The following is a 22,999-nucleotide window of genomic DNA, read 5'->3' on the forward strand; positions in this document are numbered from 1 at the left end:
GTTTTCTGAAATAGAAGACACTTTTTATTTCTATTGTTCTTTCCTTCAAATTGGTACATTTGTTGAATGTTTATAACCTTTAGTTTTGTTCTTACCTTGCTTGAAATTATTGATAACTTTGAAATGTAAATAGTGCTGATGTGTTGTTGTTCTGATTATTTGAATCTGCATTTATGATGATTGATAGTAGAAGTTTTGGTCATTTTTTCTATGTTTTTGTTTTTTTTTGTGAAATTGGAACGAGCGTTGTTTCCATGTAAATGACGTACTCATGTGTTGTAATTTGATACAATCCAAAATTACAGTCCACGTAAAAACTAAAAAAAAAACAAAAAATTAACTTTTTAGACATAACACTATCAGAAGTAATAATAAAATTTTTACCGAATGGTACACGAAACAAACATGGTCAGGTAGATATCTTAATTTTGATTCAAATCACCCCCCTAAACAGAAAAAGTGTAGTAATAGAAATAGCTGATAGAGCAATATATCTGAACAGCCCAATCCAAAAAGATGAATGTTCAAAAAAGTTAGAAATATCCTACAAAAAAACAACTACCCCCTCCAATTGATTAATGCCACAATAAAAAAAAAAGTGCACAAATCTTACAACAAAACGCATTACAACTCCCCAAATACAAACAAACAATACATCGCACTCCCATACATTGAAGGATTATCCGATAACATAAAAAACATCATTAACAAAGACAATCTTGATGTCAGCTCCAGAGCATACAACACTTTGAAACAATTCAACACCCCTCTCAAAAGTAGAGATCCGCAATTTAAAAAATCCAATCTCATATATAGCATTCCATGCAATGACTGTAACGGACATTATATTGGTATGACATCACAACTTTTAGGGAACAGAATAAATGGTGACAAATATATGGAAAAGTCAAGTACTGCGTTGAACAAACATATCGTACGAGACAATCACAACCCCAATTTTGCAGAAACCAAAATTTTAGCAGATGAATCAAACACAAGCAAAAGAATTGTAATTCACATTAAAATAAACCAAAACACAATGAATGACAGACGGGACATAAACAACTTAAAGCAAATCCACCATACAATTCTACAACCACCTACACCACTCACAATCTACATAACAACCCCCATCTCACCCAAACAAAACCTAATACACAATAAAGGAAAAATTAAATGCACATGCGCGAACAAACTAATACTGAACAAATCAAATTCCAACACATGAATAAGTCATTTCCGCCCTCATCTCCATCAATAACGAAATTCAACTAATAACTTTTCATATCACACAAAAAGATATGAAAAATCCTGATATTTTTCGTATAAATTTTTCCATATCAAATATGCTTTGAACAGTCCGATTCCTCGTATTGTGAAGCTGGGAAATCAATGGATCTGTTCAATATACAGTGTGACCCATTTAAGATGGAAGCACCCTTATAAAACTTACATTTTTCAACCGATTGGAATGTTTTTTTTTTTGTTAGGTAGATATTCAAAAAGTCTATTAGGACACCAAATATCATGAATAAATCTCAATTTCCAGGGCCAACTAATCTTATTTTTCAAGGTCAAAAATCTAAAAAAATTACTAGCGATTTTTTTAGAAAAACTCTGACTACACCACTGGATTTGTGACATTTTCAAATGGGTAACATGTAAATTACGTTGAAATGCGTCAATCAATAAAGGAATGAAATTTGAAAAATATGCCGTTTAATCAACCCACCAAGTCATGTTCAGGAATTTTATGAAAATTCTGAATACACCACTGGATTCAGGATGTCTTGAAATATCACTGGTCACAGTTTCATCGAAATCTGTTCAGTAATAAAAAAGTTATAAGGCAATGAAATTTGAAAAATATGTTGTGAAATGAAATTTTAACAACGTTCTTACTACACCACTGTTGATTATTGAAAAAATTATTGGGGTGATTATTGCAATGTCGTACAATTATAACATCTGAAAATTATGATGGTAAAAATAGTCTATATAGGTATTTCTCGAAGTGGAGTGGATACATAAACAAGTACAATCAGGAGAGAACTCCTGGTTAATCTTCATGAAAACAATTTCAACAATATAAGACAAGTCTAATGTACTCCCAATAGAAATTATAACGGAAAAAATATGCAATGGATAATAATTATTATCATTCCTGTAGGTAACATCAGCTGTGATTTCTTCCTTTTGTTGAATAGCAAAAAATGAGATTTGCAATTTTAACTGCCTGTTATTCAGAATGCACTAATGAAATAAACAAGTTAGCTGTGACTTACAGTTTCTCATCTATTTATTTGCGCATGAATTGTCATTTTGTTAAATTGTCATTTTGTTACGCACCATTAGTGAACTGAATAATTTGTGTTTCAAAATAAAAACAGATAATGGCTCAATTGTCAATTCAAGAAAAAATCGAAATTATACGTCTTTCCGGTGATGATTACCGGAGTGAAAGAGAAGTAACTAGAATATTCAATGAAAGACACCCAAATCGTCCAGCCATAAGTAACAGCACGGTACATAAAATAAACCAAGTTTTCAATCGGACTGGAGCAGTAACCACATATATTTTAAAGAACAATATACGAAGAAGGAACGAAAATAACCAGACTATATTAGATTACTTCAGAAATAATCCAAATAGTAGTTTGAGGGATGCCAGCTTAGATTTAAACTTACCTAGGGAGAATGTTAGGCGATGTCTGAAGAAAAATAAATTGAGGCCATTTAAACCAAAGTTTTTACATACTCTGGAACTAGGTGATCAAGAAAAACGATTGGAATTCTGCTTATGGGCCCAGAGCGAGTATCATAATGACAGGCAATTTTTAAAGAAAATTTTATTTAGTGATGAAGCTAGTTTCACAACAAACAGAGTGGTTTCATCACAAAATATTCGCTATTGGGCCACTGAAAATCCTAACTGGGTGATAAACTGTAAAAGGCAGTATTCAGAAAAAGTGAACGTTTCGTGTGGAATACTGAATGAAAGGATAATTGGACCATTCTTTTTCGACGACAACATGAATGGCGCAATTTTCCTACAATTTTTAAGGAATGCATTTTCGGACGCAATAGATGAACTTCCCCTTGCAGAAACAAGAAATTTATATTTTCAGTTAGATGGTTGTTCCATACATAATGCGGTAATTGTGAAGATTTGGCTGAATCAAAATTACCCTAATCGTTGGATAGGAAGGGGGAGTACATTAATTGGATGGCCACCAAGATCGCCTGACCTTACTTCACTCGATTTTTTCCTTTGGGGTTATGTTACACAAAAGGTTTACAAATCACGACCAAGGAATCGAGTGGAACTGTGCACCAGAATTCAGCAAGCTTGCGATGCAATTACTCCACAACAATTGAGGAATACTTTAAAAAATATTCGTAAGCGATGTGATAAATACATTGAATTGGATGGAAGTTTGGTGGAGGCCACCAGAATATGAATTGCACTCATTTATTTTTCAATTCGGTATCTTCTTGGTTTCTATTTTTACATTGATTGTGAATAAAAGATTTTTTTCCGCTAGTTTGTAGCAATTAGAAAAATGTACTTACAGTTAGTTTTTTGTAGATTCATTTGAAATTATTGACACTAAAGTTTGTTGTGATAAACTGATTGATTGATATGGTTCGACATACATTATGAAAGGAAATTGATTCTCCCATAAACGTTTCATGAATTTTATTTGAATAAATAATATTTTGTTGAATATTGCCCCTAATCCAGTGGTGTAGTAAGAACGTTGCTAAAATTCCATTGAACAACATATTTTTCAAATTTTATTCCTTCATAACTTTTTTATTACCGAACAGATTTCCATGAAACTGTGATCAGTAATATTTCAAGACATCCTGAATCGAGTGGAGTATACAGAATTTTCATAAAATTCCTGAACATGAATTGGTGGGTTGATTAAACGGCATATTTTTCAAATTTCATTCCTTCATAACTTTTTTATTGATTGACGCATTTCAACGTAATTTACATGTTACCCATTTGAACATGTCACAAATCCAGTGGTGTAGTCAGAGTTTTTCTAAAAAAATCGCTAGTAATTTTTTTAGATTTTTGACCTTGAAAAATAAGATTAGTTGGCCCTGGAAATTGAGATTTATTCATGATATTTCGTGTCCTAATAGACTTTTTGAATATCTACCTAACAAAAAAAAAAATCATTCCAATCGGTTAAAAAAAGTAAGTTTTATAAGGGTGCTTCCATCTTAAATGGGTCACACTGTATGTTGTCAGGTAACATTCCACCAGATTGTCATATGTAGGAAGTTAGTTATTGCATTTTTCCAACGTTGCAACGTATTATTTTAACTTTCTGGGCAGCATTGGCATATCCAACACTTTTTTGAATATGTTCAGTACGATTGATACTTATTTCATTGATAATAGAAAATAAGAATAATACTCTCGAACAACTAAATCCCTCATTCGAAAGTGATAAATCTGTTGCAGAATACAAAATTATTGTTCCATTATTTTTTTCATTCATGAGTTGGTTGAATGCTAGAATATGAGATTATATTACCAATATACATTTCTGATGGATACTCACCACTTTCAGTAGTTTCTGCATATCCTTTGAATTGGCAATTATAGCGAAAGTACTGGGTATTGGACGAAATTTCTTCAATTTTTTTATAGCAGAAGCATCCAATGTTTCTGTTATTGACAAAAGTAACTCTCCATTATTCATCAGATGATAAAGTGTTTGGTCAGTGTCTGAAAACACGAAATACATAATCTTTCCAAGAAAAAGAATGCGACATATGTCTAACTCTTCATGTTCTCCAAATGATATTGAATGTGCAAGCGATACGTTCCTTTAATCAATGAAGCAGTTCTTTTAGGGAAACTGAAGTTTTCAGAAAATGTATTGATTCTCAGGTATAAGTGTAGGTTTTTAATGACGGTTCTGAAACCACTTTCACCAATTGACCTTAACCTTGAATGATGTCACATGACCTTGAGCCGTATACAGGCCATTTATATGTGACCTTGAGTTTGAACCACATCATATGATCTTGAATGGTATTCTTGAATGAAACCTCGTAGCTTCACCTTGGGTTAGAGTGGTGGAGGTTGTGCTTTTATAAGGAGAGTGGTGTGAATGTTTTAGTCATAACAAATTTTACTCCTAATGGTGTGATATTATATACAAGATGTTTAGTAAGATGTGTAGTAAATGTGGAAGAAGTTTCTCATGGAGTAACGACCAAAATAATTTTCGGGCGTCACAATCAAGTGTGTTTTTTAAATACGTCATAATGAATATTCATCAAGTATCGGTCAGTTCTATTACAGATTTGAATGTAATTTATAACACTTTTGTTGATGGTTGAACTGCCTCAGCGATGAAATTTCAAGATCGAGATTCAGGTATGTTTGGTTGAATGTGGTTGACAATGTTTCGTGGTGCATTTAATTAGTCTAATATGACATAAATTGATTTGAAATCCGTGAAAGAATCTGTGAAAAATTAAAGGGATTAGCTGAAGAATAACCATTATATCAGGCAAAAAACTGAATTTACAATGGAAAAACATACAAGCAACAACCAAAATATCAAAAAAAAATAACTATTAACACGAGCTGAAAATTAAAAAAATATTAGCAAGAAATGAGAATTGAAAATTAAAAAATTCCAAACCAAGTTACTTCACGACGTTTCGATTGTTGTATCCACAATCGTCTTCGGGTGATAACCCGATTGTGGGTTATTTTTTTATTCCTTGGTGGTTGCTTGTATGTTTTTTCATTGTAATTTCAGTTTTTTTTTGTGTAATACTATTGTTATTTTTCAGCTATTCTTTTTAATTTTTTACAGATTCTATCAGGGATATCAAATCAATTTTTATCATAATAGACAATGGAAGTCCGAACTAATGAAATAATTAGATATATGATGTATTTACAATATTTTTGATTGAATGTGAGAAAAAAATATATTTTCAGGTTGGACCATGAAGAAAATTCTATACAGGGTGTAACTGAATAAGTATAAAACATTCAAGGAGGTGATTTCTCATCGAAAAAAAGATAGCATCTTTCATATAAAGAAACTTCATTGGAGCATCCCTTGTTGAGATACAGCCCCTTAAAAGGGGAAAATATAATTTGTATAACAATTTTTTTCACAAGCACTGAAAAAGTTACAATATTGAAATTGACCTGACGTTTTGTACTACCAAAAAGACACTCAGCTAGTTATTCATTTGGTTTCCCATGGTTGTAAGGGGGTGAAAACGCAACCCCTAAAATTTATTTCCGATGTAATTTTTTGTCTTATCATTTGTTTACCATTCAAAAATTTATTTCCGATAGCCTGTTTTATTCTTTACAAAAAATGTCTCTTGGGTTTTTTGCTCAAAATGAACCAGTTTGCAGCAAAAAATTATTTTACGAATAACTACAGAGATACATCGTCAAACATGCGAACTGGATTTATTGTTATTTTGTAGTTAGTACCTGCATTAAACGATTGAAGGGTAATGGACAAAACAAATTTATTGGTAACAAAACACACAACAAGTAGAAATCATAGTAAATGTTCAATATGTCCACCTTCAGACATTACGCATGCGTCTAGACGTCGGCCCATTGAACCACGTACTCGCTCAAATATTCCTGGAGTCTCTCTGATTACCCTGCACGCATCGATGATGCGGTTTCTTAAGTCCTCTACATCGCGAACAGGAGTACGATAAACCAAATGCTGTAAATGGCCCCGAATAGAGAAATAGAGAGGATTGAGATCCGAGGATCAAGCGGGCCAGTTCTGTGGTCCTCTTCGACCTATCCACTGATTTGCATATGTTTCAGTTGAATGCTGACATGCTTCTTGACTAAAATGGGCGGGAGCCCCATTATGCATAAAAAACATAAAAAACATCCCCAATAACTATAAGCCACACGTTAAGGGAAAACTATTCTTGATGGTCAGTTTCGACATAGCGTCAGGGTTTTCATCAGCCCATATGTGTTAATTATGAAAATTAATAATCTTGTCACGAGAAAAACAACATTCGTCTGTGAATTCTATCGTCTTCAGAAAGTCACAATTTCTTCTAATCATTTTCAGCATCCAATTGCAAAATTCAAGACGGTTCGGAAAGTCTCGCGGTTACATTACCTGTACTCTTTGCAGATGGTAAGGGTATAAGAGTTGTTCCTTTAAAATTCGAAATACCGTCATTGATCAACATTTAGCTGGAAAGCAATCTTTCTAGTACTGGTAGTAGGTTGTTCTTCAATCAAATTAAGTACTGCTTCCTCAAGCTGTGGTGTTCGTACTTTTCGATGGCGACCACAATCCTGCGTTCTTTTGTCGCCTGAACCATATTCTCGTAATCGTTGATGAAGTCAAGCAAATATTCTATGTGAAGAATGCTGCCGTTGAGGATACATTTCAGCATATCTTCTAGAAGCTTCTAACCCATTCCCCTGCGACAGACCGTAAACGTAATGCATATCAGCCATTTCCTCATTTGTGTATGCCATTTTAAGTGAATTATTAAAGTAACAAATTAAGAACAGCACAACAATACACAATTAGTATTAATTCAATTTCGAAAATTCACAAACTGACAGCGTCATACCAGTTTGATTGTCACTATCGCTAATAGCGATCTATTAGATAGATTAGTTTCGTATTTTCCCATTTATGACAATGTATCTCTGTAGTTGTTCGTAAAAATTTTTTTTCTGCAAACTGGTTTATTTTGGGCAAAAAACCCAAGAAACATTTTTTGTTAGAAATGAAATAGGCTATCGGAAATGAATTTTTAAATGGTAAACAAATGATAAGACAAGAAGTTACATTGGAAATGAATTTAGGGGTTGCGTTTTCCACCCCTTACAACCATGGGGTTAACCAAATAAATTTCTGGCCAAGTGTCTTCTCGATAGTACAAAACGTCAGGTTATTTTCAATATTGTAACTTTTTTAGTGCTTGTGACAAAAATTGTCATACAAATTTTATGTATCCCCTTTAAGGATCTTAACAAGGGATGCTCCAATGAAATTTCTTCATATGAAAGATCCTATCTTTTTTTCGATGAGGAATCACCTTCTTGAATGTTTTACACTCATTTAGTAACACCCTGTATATGCGAATGAATGTCAATAAGTTTAGCCCCCTTGAATGTTTTTCTTACATCAATTTGCCCAAATCCATTGAGTTGAAAAAAAAGATTGTGAATGTTGTCGATCAGGATTTGCGTGGGCTGTCACTTCAGCTTTGTAACCTGCCAATGTGGAAATATGTGAGATTTCATCATACCGTCACTTCCTTAACGTATTGAATGTAGCAGGTATGGATTTTCCAGCTGATAATCCAGAATTTGAGGTCACTAATGTTTGCTCTATCGATGATCATAGTTAGGAGAACAGTTTCATGAATGGTTGAATTGAATATGGAGGTGTAGGTCCGTTACATTATTCGAAACAGTCACGTGAATCTGCTGAATATAACAGATAATTCTAGTAATAGTTAGTATTGTTAGATTAAAGATTTATCGAGATTGGTATCATCCCAAGTATTTTTGTGTTGGTTATTCATTGTACTTTGGTAATGAGCGGACTTTTGTGCGACATCAATTGAACGATTGTAATCACATATCAACAACACCGACTAAAAATTTCGGGATTGAGAAACTTAGTGAATGTGAATCTGAGAATATTTGTAAATTTGAGAATATCGGTGAGCAATAATTTATACTCATAGATTATAGGGCTCTTTTGATTTTGGAAAATGATCGAATATGTTTATTGATACCACTATGATGCCATTTTTAGCGAAATCGGACCATCGGAAGTGGTTTAGTTTTGGCGGATCAGAAATGTCCTCCGCGACTTGATTTTTTCATGACAGAAATGCATATGTTTGCATAAGACCTAAAATTATGTTGATAATCAAATTTTCAAATTATATTTTTTCTCAACATGCTTCATATATAATTTTCAGTTTTTTCGAAGTCGGCGTTACTCGATTTGACAAATAGCAGATGACAAATGATAGATTACGACTGACATCTGTCTGCAGCCGAATGTTACTTGAAAATGCCAATTTCATTACATAAGAATTTACTTACATGTTGAATCTCCCAATATGATAGTCACATCAGTGGCATTCCTCATTTCCATATATTTTCTAAGGATATCAAGAAATGGGCTAATTGAGAGGTCGATTCGCACATAGAATAGTCCTTTATCTCTCGATAATGCTCTTGCCAATTCATTACCAGTCCAAGTTAAATCCACTATCAGGACCGCACCACCCGAAATATTTCGACAAACTGAAATTGAAGAAAATCGTAGATCACTGCTATGAAACATATTGAACATTATTAGGTATTGTTGATTCCAACTTTATATTTCCATTGACTCATGTATTTTGGTTTTTGAACTCTCATGTACCGTTCTGTCATTCAAATATTTCTGTTGCCAATCGAAACCATACCAGTAGCTTAATTTTTTTCACTTCAGCTCATATTTTTCATTTGAACGCTGTTTCAGTGATAACAATTCGAAAACGATTTCTAGGGTGAAAATACTCAGATGATTCGAATTGCACAATTAGAAGAAAAATTAAGATCACATTGAATTCTGATTGGTAAATTCATTTATCACTGTTAGTGAATTCATAAACAGTTTGTTCATGTTCACCTAGTGACAATTTAGTTCATGCAATAGTGTTTCCCATAGTAAAAATATAAAAGTAATTTCAGTTATCACTGAAGAAGTAAATGGAATGAAATAGCAATAAAGAAGACATGTAATCGGATGAAAATAAAAATATTTTTAATACTATGATATGTGAAATACCTATATTTTTCAATATACGATGTCAGCATGTATTTTGATTAGAGTTGTACAACAATTATGAAATTTAATTGAAAGAAAATGATTTGATTGAAAGAGTAAAATATTTGTTTCATTTCAAGTTGGTAAAAATATATAATATAGGTATGCAGAATTATTGCTATCACTTATCGATAAAGCCAGACACGTGGCTCAAAGTGACGAAACAAAGGCTCTTTGTTTGATTGCATAATATGTCATTACCTATTTTCCTATTCTTACCCAAGGTGACAATGATCACTGTCAATGCTGAATCAGCACCCAGAGATATGAAGTTCTCAAAGCGACGGAACAAAGGCTCTTTGTTTGGTTTTGAAATATGTCATCACTTATTTTCCTATAAATACCTCCTTAGAGGCGAAATGATGAGTTAGTTGTATCAGTGATACTAATGACAAGTGCAACGATTTTATCTGAAAGTAAGTGTTTTTCATGTTCACTTTATGAATTTTTATTGCAAGATTTTTTATACGTTTTTGACTTTCTCACAAAAGAATTCATTCAAATTTAATTTAATTCAAAGGTTGTGAGAGTTGTTGCTGAATCATCATTAATTTTCCAAAATTTTCCTCAGATTAATATACTAGAGTGTTTTTCTATACATACTTTTTGAGAAATAACGTTTATTTCAATTATTTTATAACACAAAATGGTTCAGAGATATTTACGTATTCCTCAAGCCAACCCTGGACAACTATTCATCTTACATACATCAGAAGATAAGAAATGACAATTGCTGATATATCTCAATCTTTATTAATGAATAAAGGATAAGAACCGGTAATTGCTGACATCCATTTTTCTCGAATACTATCTCTTACAGTGATTATTGTATTGTACAATTTGTTTTTATGTTAGATGGCAGCCTCAGAACCGGAAAACGTGATTATGAATTTTACCCGAGAATCATCCAAGCTGAATAATAGTTTTTCTCGTATTTTATCTATTTGCATTTGACAATGCCATATCTTGTCTATATACACATTCATTATGTAGTAAACAGAAGCTCATTTTGTGAGCAGCTTTCTAGTTGAATAAAACGCATAGTAAGTTACGAATAACTTTCATTCATGTTGTCGTTTATTGGGAGAGTGTTCGTATAATTTGAAACATTATTTGTTTTTTTATTTTTGGTTTCTCGCAGGTGGATTTCCTAAAATTCAAGTTCAGTCGTGGAGAGGAAACCAAATAACAAAATAGCAGATTCACCTGTAGAGACGCCGCAGAGGATATTGACAGCCAACATCGTGAGAAGCATTTAGAAAATACGCTGTTGTGTTGTTTCATTTGAAATTGTACGAAATTGAGGTTAGTACTGCTTTCCCATTTTTTCTTTGTTCAATATATGTATACAGTTTGTGGTTATATACTATATTTTTTGTTCGACTCAAAAATTTTTTCATTCATAGATATGATCCGCATAAAGAAGTTTTTTCAATATTCCTTGTTCATTTAGTACTTGCGGGATATGTGTTTTAAATGCGTTATTTTGAATGACAGTTGATTTTTTCAATTATAATAATAATAATAATAATACGTCTTTATTCACCATAAAAATACAAATGGAATAGACAAAAATGAAATAAAACAGAACACAGGAACGAAAACAAAGAAAAAGAACTTCCAGTATATGGTGAATAGGCGGAGTATCAGCCAATGCTGTTTTTCAACTCAACCTGGGAGAAACTATAGATAAATAATATGAACACAAGTCGAGTTAACAATATCAAAAAATTTTAGTTATTGCTTTACTTTGGAAAATTCATTTTAGAAATGCCAAGGTCGGGAACGGGCAGGAGGCTAATGAGATAAATAAGTCTTCAGTTTACGATGGTGTATGATCGAAATTCGCAGGGTAGTTGATTGTAATATTTAGGTGCATTATACGAGAAGCAGCGGGTGAAGATGGAAGATTTGTGTTTGGAGATGACTAGAACTGAACTGTTCCTTGTAGTAAAGCTGTTAATCGTAGAGAATCTTTTAAGTTTCTTCAGTAAGTAATCAGGTTGTCGAGTTATCAAAACTTTATGTGTGTTGGTAAGAAGGTGTAGAGTTCTAAGTTTCCCAACATTTAACCATCCTGATTCTTGCATTGCTGGGGATATATGGTCATATTTCCGAATAACAAACGAGAAACGTAGACAGCTATTCTGAATACCCTGTAGTCGGAGAGCATCCGATTGTTTCAAAGCAGGTCCATAAATACTGTCGCAATAGGAAATTTTTGACATAATCAGAGACTCGCATAGTCTGAGTTTTAAGTTTGTTATGAGCAAATCACGATTAGGAGAAAGCTGTCTGAGAACGTTATAAGAAGATTGGTTCAGAAAGCTGACATGTTTAGTGAAGCGGAGATCCAGATCAAACCACAATCCTAAATTTTTTATCTCGTCCACGGAGGGAAGTATATCGTTTTCGATGCGAACTTGAAAGGTAGAGTTGGTGAGCTCTCTGTTCTTCTTAGCTCCGAACATCATTATTGCGGATTTGTCTGAATTGAGCTTGAGCTTATGGGCAGTAGAAATGTCAAAGATGGCTTGGAGATCGTTATTAATATGCGACAGAGCAGATGTAGACTCGCCGGGCGAAAAAGAGAAATATAACTGCGTGTCGTCTGCATAGTGATGTATATTGCATTTTTTCACGGACAGATAAAAGTCACAAATATACAAGCTAAAAAGCAAGAGCCCAAGGATAGATCCTTGTGGCACTCCCTTCAATACCGGCAGAGCATCTGAAATAACTTCATCCACAACAACTCTTTGAGTACGATTCTTCAGATAGTTTTCTAAGAGAGACACTGCTTTCCGAGAAAAACCGAAGTAGACAAGTTTGTCACACAATATCACATGATCTGGAGTGTCAAATGCCTTGCTGTAATCTAGAAGTATTAAACAGGTCAAATTTTGTTCATCTGCAGCTTGAAAAATATCGTCAGTAATTGACAGAAGAGCCGTGGTGGTACTATGCTGAGGTCTGAATCCTGATTGTACAGATATTATAATATGATTTTCATTGACGTACTCATTAATCTGATTTTTCAGAATCGATTCCACTACTTTAGAGAGATACGGTAGAATTGTAATTGGTCTTAGGTCAGAAAGGACAGTAGGTGAGTTACACTCAGCCAGAGGGATAACCAATCCGTCCTTCCAACATTTTGGAAATTGGCAACTGGTAATGATAAAGATTATGAGAAAGGTGAAGTGATTTATCAAAAAAGAGTCAATGAGATTGATCATTTTGAGGGATATCCCGTCAGAACCCAAAGCGTTGCTCTTGATGCGCCTCAGGGAACTTCGCACAATCTTACAGGTGACTGAGGTGAAGTGAAAGGAGTTTTCAGTTTCTTCCGAATTAACATATCGATCTAATAAGGACAATTGGCGAGCAGATCTGATAGGTTGAGGTATGGAATTGAAGTGCTGGTTAATGAGAATGACGTCTTTTAATTCATCAGGGATATCTGATTTTTTGTTGTTCCTCAGGATATAAAGCGTTCTTAAGGTATTCCAAGTTGCTTTGGAATTTTTATTTCTTAAAACAAAGTCCAAGTATGCTTTTTTCTCACGTCGTATCGCACTACATGTATAATTTCTGAGGTCCTTATAGCTATTCCAATCGGCGATAGATAAAGATTTCTTGTATTTACTCAGAGCTCGGTTTTTGAGTGCAATAATCATTTTTATATTGTAAGTTAACCAAGGTGCTGGGGTTTAGTTACTCTCTTCGTTTGAGAAGGGGCGTGTTTTTCGAAAAGATTGAGAATGTTGTCGTTCAGGAAGGAGACCATACAATCCACGTTATCGAATTGATAGATGAGATCCCACTGAATATTCAGGACGTCTAAACGGAATAGATCGAAGTCGAAGTTACGATAATCGCGAAAAGAAACCATTTTAACTCTTCTAGAAGAAACAGAAGCATTAATTTTGCACATCACTGACACATGGTCTGAAATTCCGTAAATATCATATACATCCACATCTAATATTCTTTCCTTATCAGAGTCTAGGACGATGTCAATAAGGGATTGAGAATGAGCAGTTATTTGGGTAGGCTTCTCTATAACCTGATAAAGATCGAACGAATTTATAAAATCTGTTAGGAGTTGAGAACACCGGTCGTGAGTTAACAGGTTGATATTAATATCGCCGGCAGCCAGCAAAAAATCACATGAAGGAAGTAGGTTGGCCATGCTGTCTTCGAGTTCGTTTAAACATTGGATCAAATCAGCTGAAGGGGGCCGGTATAATACTCCAAAAACGAGAGTTTTACATCTGTGGGTTGTTGAGATCCACAACTGTTCAAGATGAGAACTTTTCTGAAAGGTGAATTAGTAAGGGTGGTAGTCGTCAAAGCGGAAATGAATATATTGACTTAGTATTTGAATAAATTATGAATGAATTCAAATCCAATGTAAACAAATATAGTAAAAATTAGAGTAACTGTGTTATTTGTAGTTCCGGTCAGAGGTTGTACGAGTTTTTCGGGTCCTTTTATCAGCAGTTCTTATAGAAGAGGGCGCAACCTCGCTTCTGTTGTGAGTCACTTGCAAGAGTTCCGGATTAGGCTGGATATCAGCCAGAGTGTGGAAGGTGTCGTTGATAATCAGGTGGTTATTCTTGATAGTTGCTTTGACTCCGTTAAGTTTAGCAGTATTGAGGTAAGTCCTTAGGGATTTATGGATACTCTGGTCGGCTGGACATGAATCGTTGACCACAAAGATGCTCTTATTTTTTAGTCTGTGCAAGTTTTTTGTGATTTCCAATTGTTTTAAATAAGAGACCAGTTCGATTTTATGTGTCCGCTTTTTGTTCTTATTCTCGAATGAGTATATATTATCAACATCAGTAAATTCGATAGGTACTTCAAAAAGATGACTTAGGAGAGAAAGAGCTTCACCATTGTCTTTTTTTTCGATACCAAAAACCAACAAGTTATTCCGCCGAAGTTTGCGATTCTGCGACTGTACGACTTTCTTCAAAGTATCATTCTCTTCTTCGAATAGTAATATTTTTATCGTTGACACCTAGTAATTCGGATTTGATCTCGGCAAGCGTAATTTGTGATTTATCAAATTTCTCGTCTAGATTCTTCAATAGATTGTAAATAGCAGTCAAGGAAAGTTCAGAAGTATTGGTCATTGTTTACACCAGTTTTTGTTCTAGCCCCAGTGCTAATACAAGCCTCAGCTTATCAGAAGTGATCGTTTACTTGCCGTTTCTTGCAAAAAGTTTTTTTTTTTTTGTTGAAGATTGGTGTGAGATTTCAATATAGGAAGTAATCGTTATATTAGCACTTATTCAGCGTCTAGATAAGAAAGTTGCTCACCCTGATACGGCAGGATGCACTAATATCCAGGTACAGATTGATGAAAATCCCAAGATTTTGGATTCACAAACAACAGTAGAATTCAGTATTTTCGAGAGCGGTTCACACAGACGTTGTTCACTCGACTCGACATCAGCTAACTGTAGCTCGCTCATTTTTCACAATCACTCCACGAAAGACACTACCCCCACTCTTGAATTTTATTTTTCTTTGGTGTATGTTTGTATTGAAGATTGCATTTATTTCAGAACGCTACATCAACGTGTGCAGTATAACTTCAGAGTCATCTCAACAACTACATCCAAAATCGTCCCAGCAACCTTTTCCAGAACCATCTCAACAGTTTCCATAGAACAAGATTCAATTCTCTGCAGCTTCCAGAACCTACTCATCACACCAAAAATTTCATTTCTGAACAAAATATCGGTGAGTCATGTCAATAAATAAAATCCAAATGATTGATTTTCCAAAAACCAAGTCGGTAATTGATAATTACCTTTCAGTCATTAGAGACAATTATTCAGAGTATATTGCCAAACAAGCTATACAATTTATTAATGAACATATAAGAAAATGCGTATGAAAAAAAATAAATTTTCGGTTGGGGAAAAAAAGAAAATAATAACAAAAATTGGGGAATTGAAACGCTTCAAAGTGATTATCAAAATGTTGAATTTTTCTAGTTTAGTTTAGTTTTTTCCCAACACCAAATCGTTATTTTTAACACCTCGACACGTGTTTTGATCACCAAGTGATCATCTTCAGTTTTAATCTTCCTCTTTGAAGATGATCTTCAGTTTTGATCTTCCTCTTTGAAGATGATCACTTGGTGATCGAAACACGTGTCGAAGTGTTAAATATAACGATTTGGTGTTGGGAAAAACTCCAGTAATATTCATTACTACACCAAAGGTTCCAAACAGTGCATCATAAGTATATAGGCTCGGGTTTGAAACGACGAAGCACCAGGGTAAAGTGGCAAACTGTTAACAATGTTTTCAATCGTGAAGTAACAACGGGGGTAATCATCAATTTAACTCATAAAGATCCTAAAAAGCTTCTAGGCGATGCTTTTTCATTATTCAAGCGTGAGATTTCCAAAATTTCAAAACAAATGTCATGTCTCGAAGTTAATTTTACATTATCAGGGGAATTTATTAAAATGTCGAATGATGAGGAAATTGTTGATCGTAAATATTTCAGTACACCAAATAAAGTTATCGATTCAGGTACGGACTTGGCTGCTTGGTACAATGAAAACGCTGTGGATGTTATATTGAATAAATTAGGCGAATTTGAAGAACAATTGTCGGGGTGGGCTTTGAGTAAAATCCTTTTGTTGAAAGTAGCAATTGATAAATATGTGATTGGTAACGGTTCTTCTTTCATTCCACTACCGCAAGAAATCGCAAGGAAGCAGGCATGCATTAATGTACGAAACGATGACGAAATGTGCTTCTTTTGGAGTCACAACACAACAAAGTTTTTGTTTCGGGGTTGAAATTAGATGATTTTAATGTATTTCCACGTGTTAAAACCGAAAGTGACCATAAAAATTATATATTAGCTCTTGTTTTCAAGATATAGTATCATTATATTATATATATGTATATTGAGTTTTCAACAAATGAAATATTTCATCACCAACAGTTGGTACACATGTTTGTTTACATAACACTCCTCTCATCAGCTGTTCTTAAGTAGTAAACATAACCTATGTGAGTTTGTCAATTGTACGCACGTGGTTGCTATTGAAATTATCATGTGAAGTTGATTTTTAAATTAATTTAAGTGCTGATCTGAAATGCCTCGAAAGTGTGTGAATTCTGTCGATAGCTTTTGCTATATATGTGGTGAAATAACATTTAAGGCTCAGAAACGTAAAATGACACCTATCGTTAAGACAGCCTATGAACATTATTTTGGTGTGAAAGTTGGGGACCAAGATAAATCATGGGCTCCTCATATATGTTGTAATTCTTGTTCCGTCATATTGCGAGAGTGGCTGAAAAATAAAAACCGGGCAATGGCTTTTGCAGTACCTATGGTTTGGCGTGAGCCTACCAATCATACAGACGACTGTTATTTCTGCTTAACTCCTTTCATTAAGCAAGGTTTATCTATGAAGAAGAGAGGAACGGTTAAATACCCTAATCTCCCATCTGCTCTTCGGCCTGTACCACACTCAGACAATTTGCCAGTCCCTTCTCCACCCCAAAACTATGAAATTTTAGAGGAAGGTGATGAAGACTGTTTAGAAGGAGCAACCCATCCTTCTACATCCTATGACCCTGATTTTGAGGTAAGCGATAGGTCTAGTGATAAGCACAGAATTAGTCAAGCAGAGTTGAGTGACCTTATAAGAGATCTTCGCTTGTCTAAGGAAGAGGCTGAGCTGTTAGGGTCAAGACTACAACAGTGGAATCTTCTAAAACATGATGTGGAAATATCTCAGTACAGACAGCGTCAAAAAGATTTGCTTCCTTTTTTTGAGAAAAAAGAAAACCTCGTAGTTTGTTCTGATGTTAATGGTTTGATGGACTGCTTGAATTTGGATCACACTCCATCTGAATGGAGACTGTTTATAGACTCTTCAAAACTAAGCTAAAAAGCTGTACTTCTGCATAATGGAAATCAGCTACCCTCTATTCCTATAGGTCATGCAGTTCACATGAAGGAAACGTATATAAATATGAAAACACTTCTCCAATCAATCAAATATGAACAACACAACTGGCACATCTGTGGTGATCTGAAAGTCATTGCTATACTCCTAGGAATGCAATTAGGGTTCACCAAGTACTGTTGTTTTTTGTGTCCGTGTGTCCGGACAGGAGATAGAAAATCTCACTATAAAAAAATGAACTGGCCTAATGAGAAAAATGTAGTTTACGAGCCTCTTGTAGATCCTAAGGATGTTCTCCTTCCCCCATTACATATTAAGTTGGGACTAATGAAAAACTTTGTGAAGGCCATGGACCAGGAAGGACAAGCTTTTAAGTACTTGAAAGCAAAGTTTCCCAGGTTGAGTGATGCTAAAGTCAAGGAAGGCATTTTTATTGGGCCTCAAATCCGTGAAATCGTAAATGATCCTGCTTTTGACATGATTTTAACAGGAAATGAAAAAAGAGCCTGGGAAGCCTTTAAGGGGGTTGTACATGGGTTTTTAGGTAACAAAAGAGATGATAACTTCACAGCATTGGTTAAAGAGCTTCTTCAAGCTTACCACCAACTTGGATACAACATGTCCTTAAAAATTCATTTTCTTCACTCTCATCTCAATTTCTTCCCACAAAACTGTGGAGCTGTGAGTGACGAACATGGAGAAAGATTCCATCAAGACATTGCCTTAATGGAACAGAGATATCAGGGCCGTTGGAATGAAGCAATGCTTGTAGACTACTGCTGGTCTGAGTGTAGGGATGCTCCAGAAGTGTTTTATAAAAGACAAGCTAAACGACAGCGATCTTACAATGAATCGGATGGACTTAATTGAAATTTGGTGCTACAAACTTCTTTTATTTGTGAAAACACTAAGAATAATGTTTTTTTTTATTAATTTTGTACTTAAAATATTCTAAAAGAAACATAACAATATTGTTTTATGTACTTTCACTTTTCACGTATAGTATAACTACTCTTTAAGATTAAGTACTGTGTATCTCAAAAACCAGAGCTAATAAACATTTTTCATTGTTATTTTCGTTTTTATCACCCCAAAATTAGTAGAAATTGACTAATTTAGAGTAGGAAACATTCAAAAAATATTTTTTTGTTGTGTTGTGATTAGCGCCTTGTATCCTGTAGCAATACATTCTAATAGAGTGTCAAAATATCCACACTATTCTACAGTTTTGAATACTACAGGGCTAAATACTCCGATGAACTTACATCAAATTTCTAAATATGAAAAACTTAATAATATTTCTGTTAATATTCACACTTTGGAATTGAATCAAGCAAAGGAAAACTCATTTTTGTAGTAGTACCTGCCAGACTTACGACAACAAAACAAGACAGACATGTTAATTTGTTATTAATTCAAGACAAATATTTTTCAAAATTGTACGATTATGAGGCTCCACCAATTAATGATGATGACGAGACTGAAATTAATTTCCATTATTGTTGGATCAAAGACATGCCCCGATTATTAAGTAGACAACTAAACAAAAATTGCAAGAAAAAAATCTTTTGTGATAGATGCCTCAATTATTTTTCAAGTCAGCAAAAATTAAATGATCATACTTTTTTGTGCGAAAAAGCGAATGATTGCAAAATTTCCTTTCCCACATACGATTATGTGGAATTTCGAAATTATGTTTATGAATAAAAATTTCCGTTTATAATTTTTGCTGATTTCGAGTCACTGTTGGAAAAATGTAACGAAAGCATATCTAACAAAACTACAAAATACCAGAAACATACACCAGTCAGTGACGACAGTCTCTCTCATTTCAAAAGCTATCGAGGTGAGGACTGTATGAAATGATTTGCCGATGAGTTCGTCTGATATTGCAAAATTTGTTGAATCCAAAATTAAGTATATTGAGCCGATAAAAGTGCCTTTAAATAATATTGGTGCTGCAACGACTTGTCATATTTGCGAAAAACCGTTCGCCCCCAAAGATGTTATCGTGTACGATCACGATCACTATACGGAGGCGTTCCGCGGTTTTGCGCACCAAGCCCCCTGTAATGTCAACTTTCGAAAATTATTCGTGGTACCCATTACTTTTCATAATCTTTCAGGATACGACAGTCACTTCATTATCAGAGATATCGCAAAAAAGGCTCTGTGAGCCTACTTCCCTCAAATAAAGAAAAATACATTTCCTTCACACATAAGGATGCTGAAACTAAAATTAGATTCTGATTTATAGATTCTTTTCGATTCATGGGAACATCGTTGGATGAATTAGTATCCACATTGGATCAAAATGATTCGGAAATTAAAAAAAAAAAATCATTCATTTAGATGATCAGAAATTCGTTTTTCTCCCCAGGAAGGGGGTATTTCCATATGATTATGTAGATAACATGGAAAAATTGAATAACACCGAGTTACCATCACGAGAAGAATTCTCTAATAAATTAAATAATGAATACATAACAGAAGAGAAATATGCTCACGCACAATATGTTTGGAAATCATTCAAAATTACAAATTTGGAATCGTATGCGGACCTATATTTGAAAACGGATATTTTATGGCAACTTATGGGTTGGACCCCGTGTGGTATTATATTATGCCTGTGTACACGTGGGATGCCATGATGAAGTATACGAAATGTAAATTACAAATTTCAAAAGACATTGACATGATTATGTTTGTAGAAGAGGGGATAAGGGGCGAAATGTCGGTTTGTTCAAATAGATATTCTGAAGCAAATAATAAATATATGGAACCATACAATCCCGAAAAACCTTCAAAATATCTTTTATATTTAGACGTTAATAATTTATGTGTGGGCAATAGTTTTCAGTGAGTTGAATATTTTGATTAAGATGTAACTGAAATTCATGACAATGCTTCAGAAGGCTTACATATTGGAAGTTGATTTGGAATACTCTGAGAGATTATATGATTCATATAAAGATTTTTCGCTTCGTCCAGAGCATCAAGCACCACCAAATTCCAAACAAAAAACATTGATAGGTACCCTGTATGATAAAAAAATATATATTTTGCATTATCGCAACTTGAAACAAGCATTGAAAAACGATTTGATTCTAACCAAAATTCATCGGGTTGTGAAATTCAAACAATTTGCATGCCTGCGTTCCTACATAGAGTTGAATACTCTTCTAAGGGCTGCAGCCACCAGTTCTTTTGGCAAAAATCTATATAAACTAATGGTAATGCCATTTTCGGGAAAACGATGGAAAGTATTCGGTTACACAGGGTGGTCAAACTTGTGAGTTCCTGGAACGGTCGTTATGGCGCCAAAAATGTAATTGCGAGCCCCCGATTTCAGAGTCGAACCGTTTTCGATACAGACTTGGTGGCTATTGACTTGAAAAAGACTGAACTTGTTTTCAACGAACCTCTGTACATCGGAATGGCAATTTTAGATATTTCAAAAACATGCATGTTTGATTACCATTACGATTTCATGGTGCCCACTCTGGGTATAGAAAATTGCAAGTAAATGTATACAGATACAGATAGCTTCATCTACGAAATGACGAGTGAAGATGTCTATTCAGAACTCATTAAAAAGAACCTATCGAAATTTGATACTTCCGATTATTCGCCTGATAATAAGTTTCAAATTTCACTTGTGAATAAAAAAATTCCTGGGTAAATGAAAGATGAAGCAAATGGTAAAATGATAACGCACTTTGCAGGGTTACGTTCCAAAATGTACACATACAAAGTGCAGGGTGGAAAAGTTATCAAAAAATCAAAGGGAATTCGATATAATGTAGTCAAAAATAAAACTGAATTCAAAGATTATATCGATTGTCTCAGAAATTAAAAAAAATATGTGAGCAGTTCACTATTCGATCATACGCTCACAACGTTTTCAGTTTCAAGCAGGTGAAAATAGGTTTGAGTCCAAACGACGATAAACGAAAATTAATCCCCAAATCATCCGACACTTTACCTTGGGGGCACTATAGCTTGAAATGAGGTTATCATCTGGATTTTATTTCTATTGATATGATTCATTGATATATTTTGTCTTTGTTTGAGTGTGACTGATAGGTGTGTGTTACTCTGAGAATTTTCAACAGCGGTAGGAGACCACCAACTTTTCAAGAATTGACTGCAAACAGAAATATGTTCGAGTATTTTAGTTTTTGTATACTATTTATTATTGTACTTGTACACGTTGATATAATTTGAATGAAATATATTGAAATATTGTAAACTTATTTATCGTTGTACACACACGTTGATAAAATTTGAATAAAATATATAATGAAATTTTGGTGATTTATTTCATCAAATAACTTTTTAAAGCTGATTTTTTTTTCACCTTATACATTTAATGAAACAAATGTTACAACATTTCCTCATTCATTACATAAATCATACACTATTTTTTGTTTAAAATAAAATAAATATTCACGTAATCATTAGCATACAGACTATCTAGAGCTGAGGCTTGACAAAAACCTTCTATGATTTCTTTCAAAGTTAAATTAGTTTTATTTTCACGTAACCATGATTTCATTATATTGGAAACACCTCGATAATAATCACGAAAGTGTTCAAAGTATCCAGCATAGCGATACGGTCAGAGAGCACATCAAGGTGAGTATTCAGGATCTCGTATACATCTCGTTGAAACAGCTCCATATTCGTGGTGTCCATGGAAATGGAAACTTGTTTGGTATTACTTTCGAATTACTGCGTGACGTAAATGTAATCTCCGCAACGTGTTTTAATTGGATCATATTCGTCTTCATATCCATCGATTTGTGATTCAAAGAAATTTCCCTTTATTTGTTGCAGGATGTCAATGAGGGTCACCCTTTCATAACTTGTTGAATTGATGGAACGAATGGAGAACTGCTGCTTCTAAATTATGCATGGGCTGAAGTCTCTGCATGGACTTAGGTCACATCGAATTTCATAAGATGACATGGGGAATGCCATCAACAGCAATTGATGTTCGTTTCGAGCAGCCATTTCGTATTGCTCCAACGCTCTGTCTATTGCATTTAGAGTTCCATTGTAATCTTCACCATAACTGTCGAACATTACTTCAACTTCACTACCGTAACCACTATCGAGAGACATTTTCAAACTGAATATCCATCTG

General features: G+C 34.2%; 1 protein-coding gene and 1 long non-coding RNA gene across 6 annotated transcripts in view; one reads left to right on the plus strand and one right to left on the minus strand.

Annotated features, from left to right (window-relative positions):
- The window catches only part of Ir8a (Ionotropic receptor 8a), a 465,956-nt gene that overhangs the window by 155,663 nt on the left and 287,294 nt on the right, over positions 1-22,999 (minus strand). For all 3 annotated transcript variants that reach the window (XM_074170479.1, XM_074170487.1, XM_074170494.1), the window contains exons 3-4: positions 9,122-9,325; positions 4,584-4,750 (exon numbers count right to left, since the gene is read on the minus strand). In XM_074170479.1, the coding sequence (XP_074026580.1) occupies positions 4,584-4,750; positions 9,122-9,325 (371 nt within the window). The remainder of the gene's footprint in view (positions 1-4,583; positions 4,751-9,121; positions 9,326-22,999) is intronic.
- LOC111510342 (uncharacterized) overlaps positions 1-22,999 on the plus strand; it is a 106,981-nt gene that overhangs the window by 50,407 nt on the left and 33,575 nt on the right. For all 3 annotated transcript variants that reach the window (XR_012464401.1, XR_012464402.1, XR_012464400.1), the window contains 2 exons: positions 11,035-11,198; positions 15,473-15,650. This is a non-coding gene — a long non-coding RNA (uncharacterized lncRNA). The remainder of the gene's footprint in view (positions 1-11,034; positions 11,199-15,472; positions 15,651-22,999) is intronic.

This window comes from Leptinotarsa decemlineata, unplaced genomic scaffold (genome assembly GCF_025532065.1).
Source record: "Leptinotarsa decemlineata unplaced genomic scaffold, Ldec_3_MD MMD2_P_RNA_scaffold_11, whole genome shotgun sequence".
Lineage (NCBI taxonomy): Eukaryota > Metazoa > Arthropoda > Insecta > Coleoptera > Chrysomelidae > Leptinotarsa > Leptinotarsa decemlineata.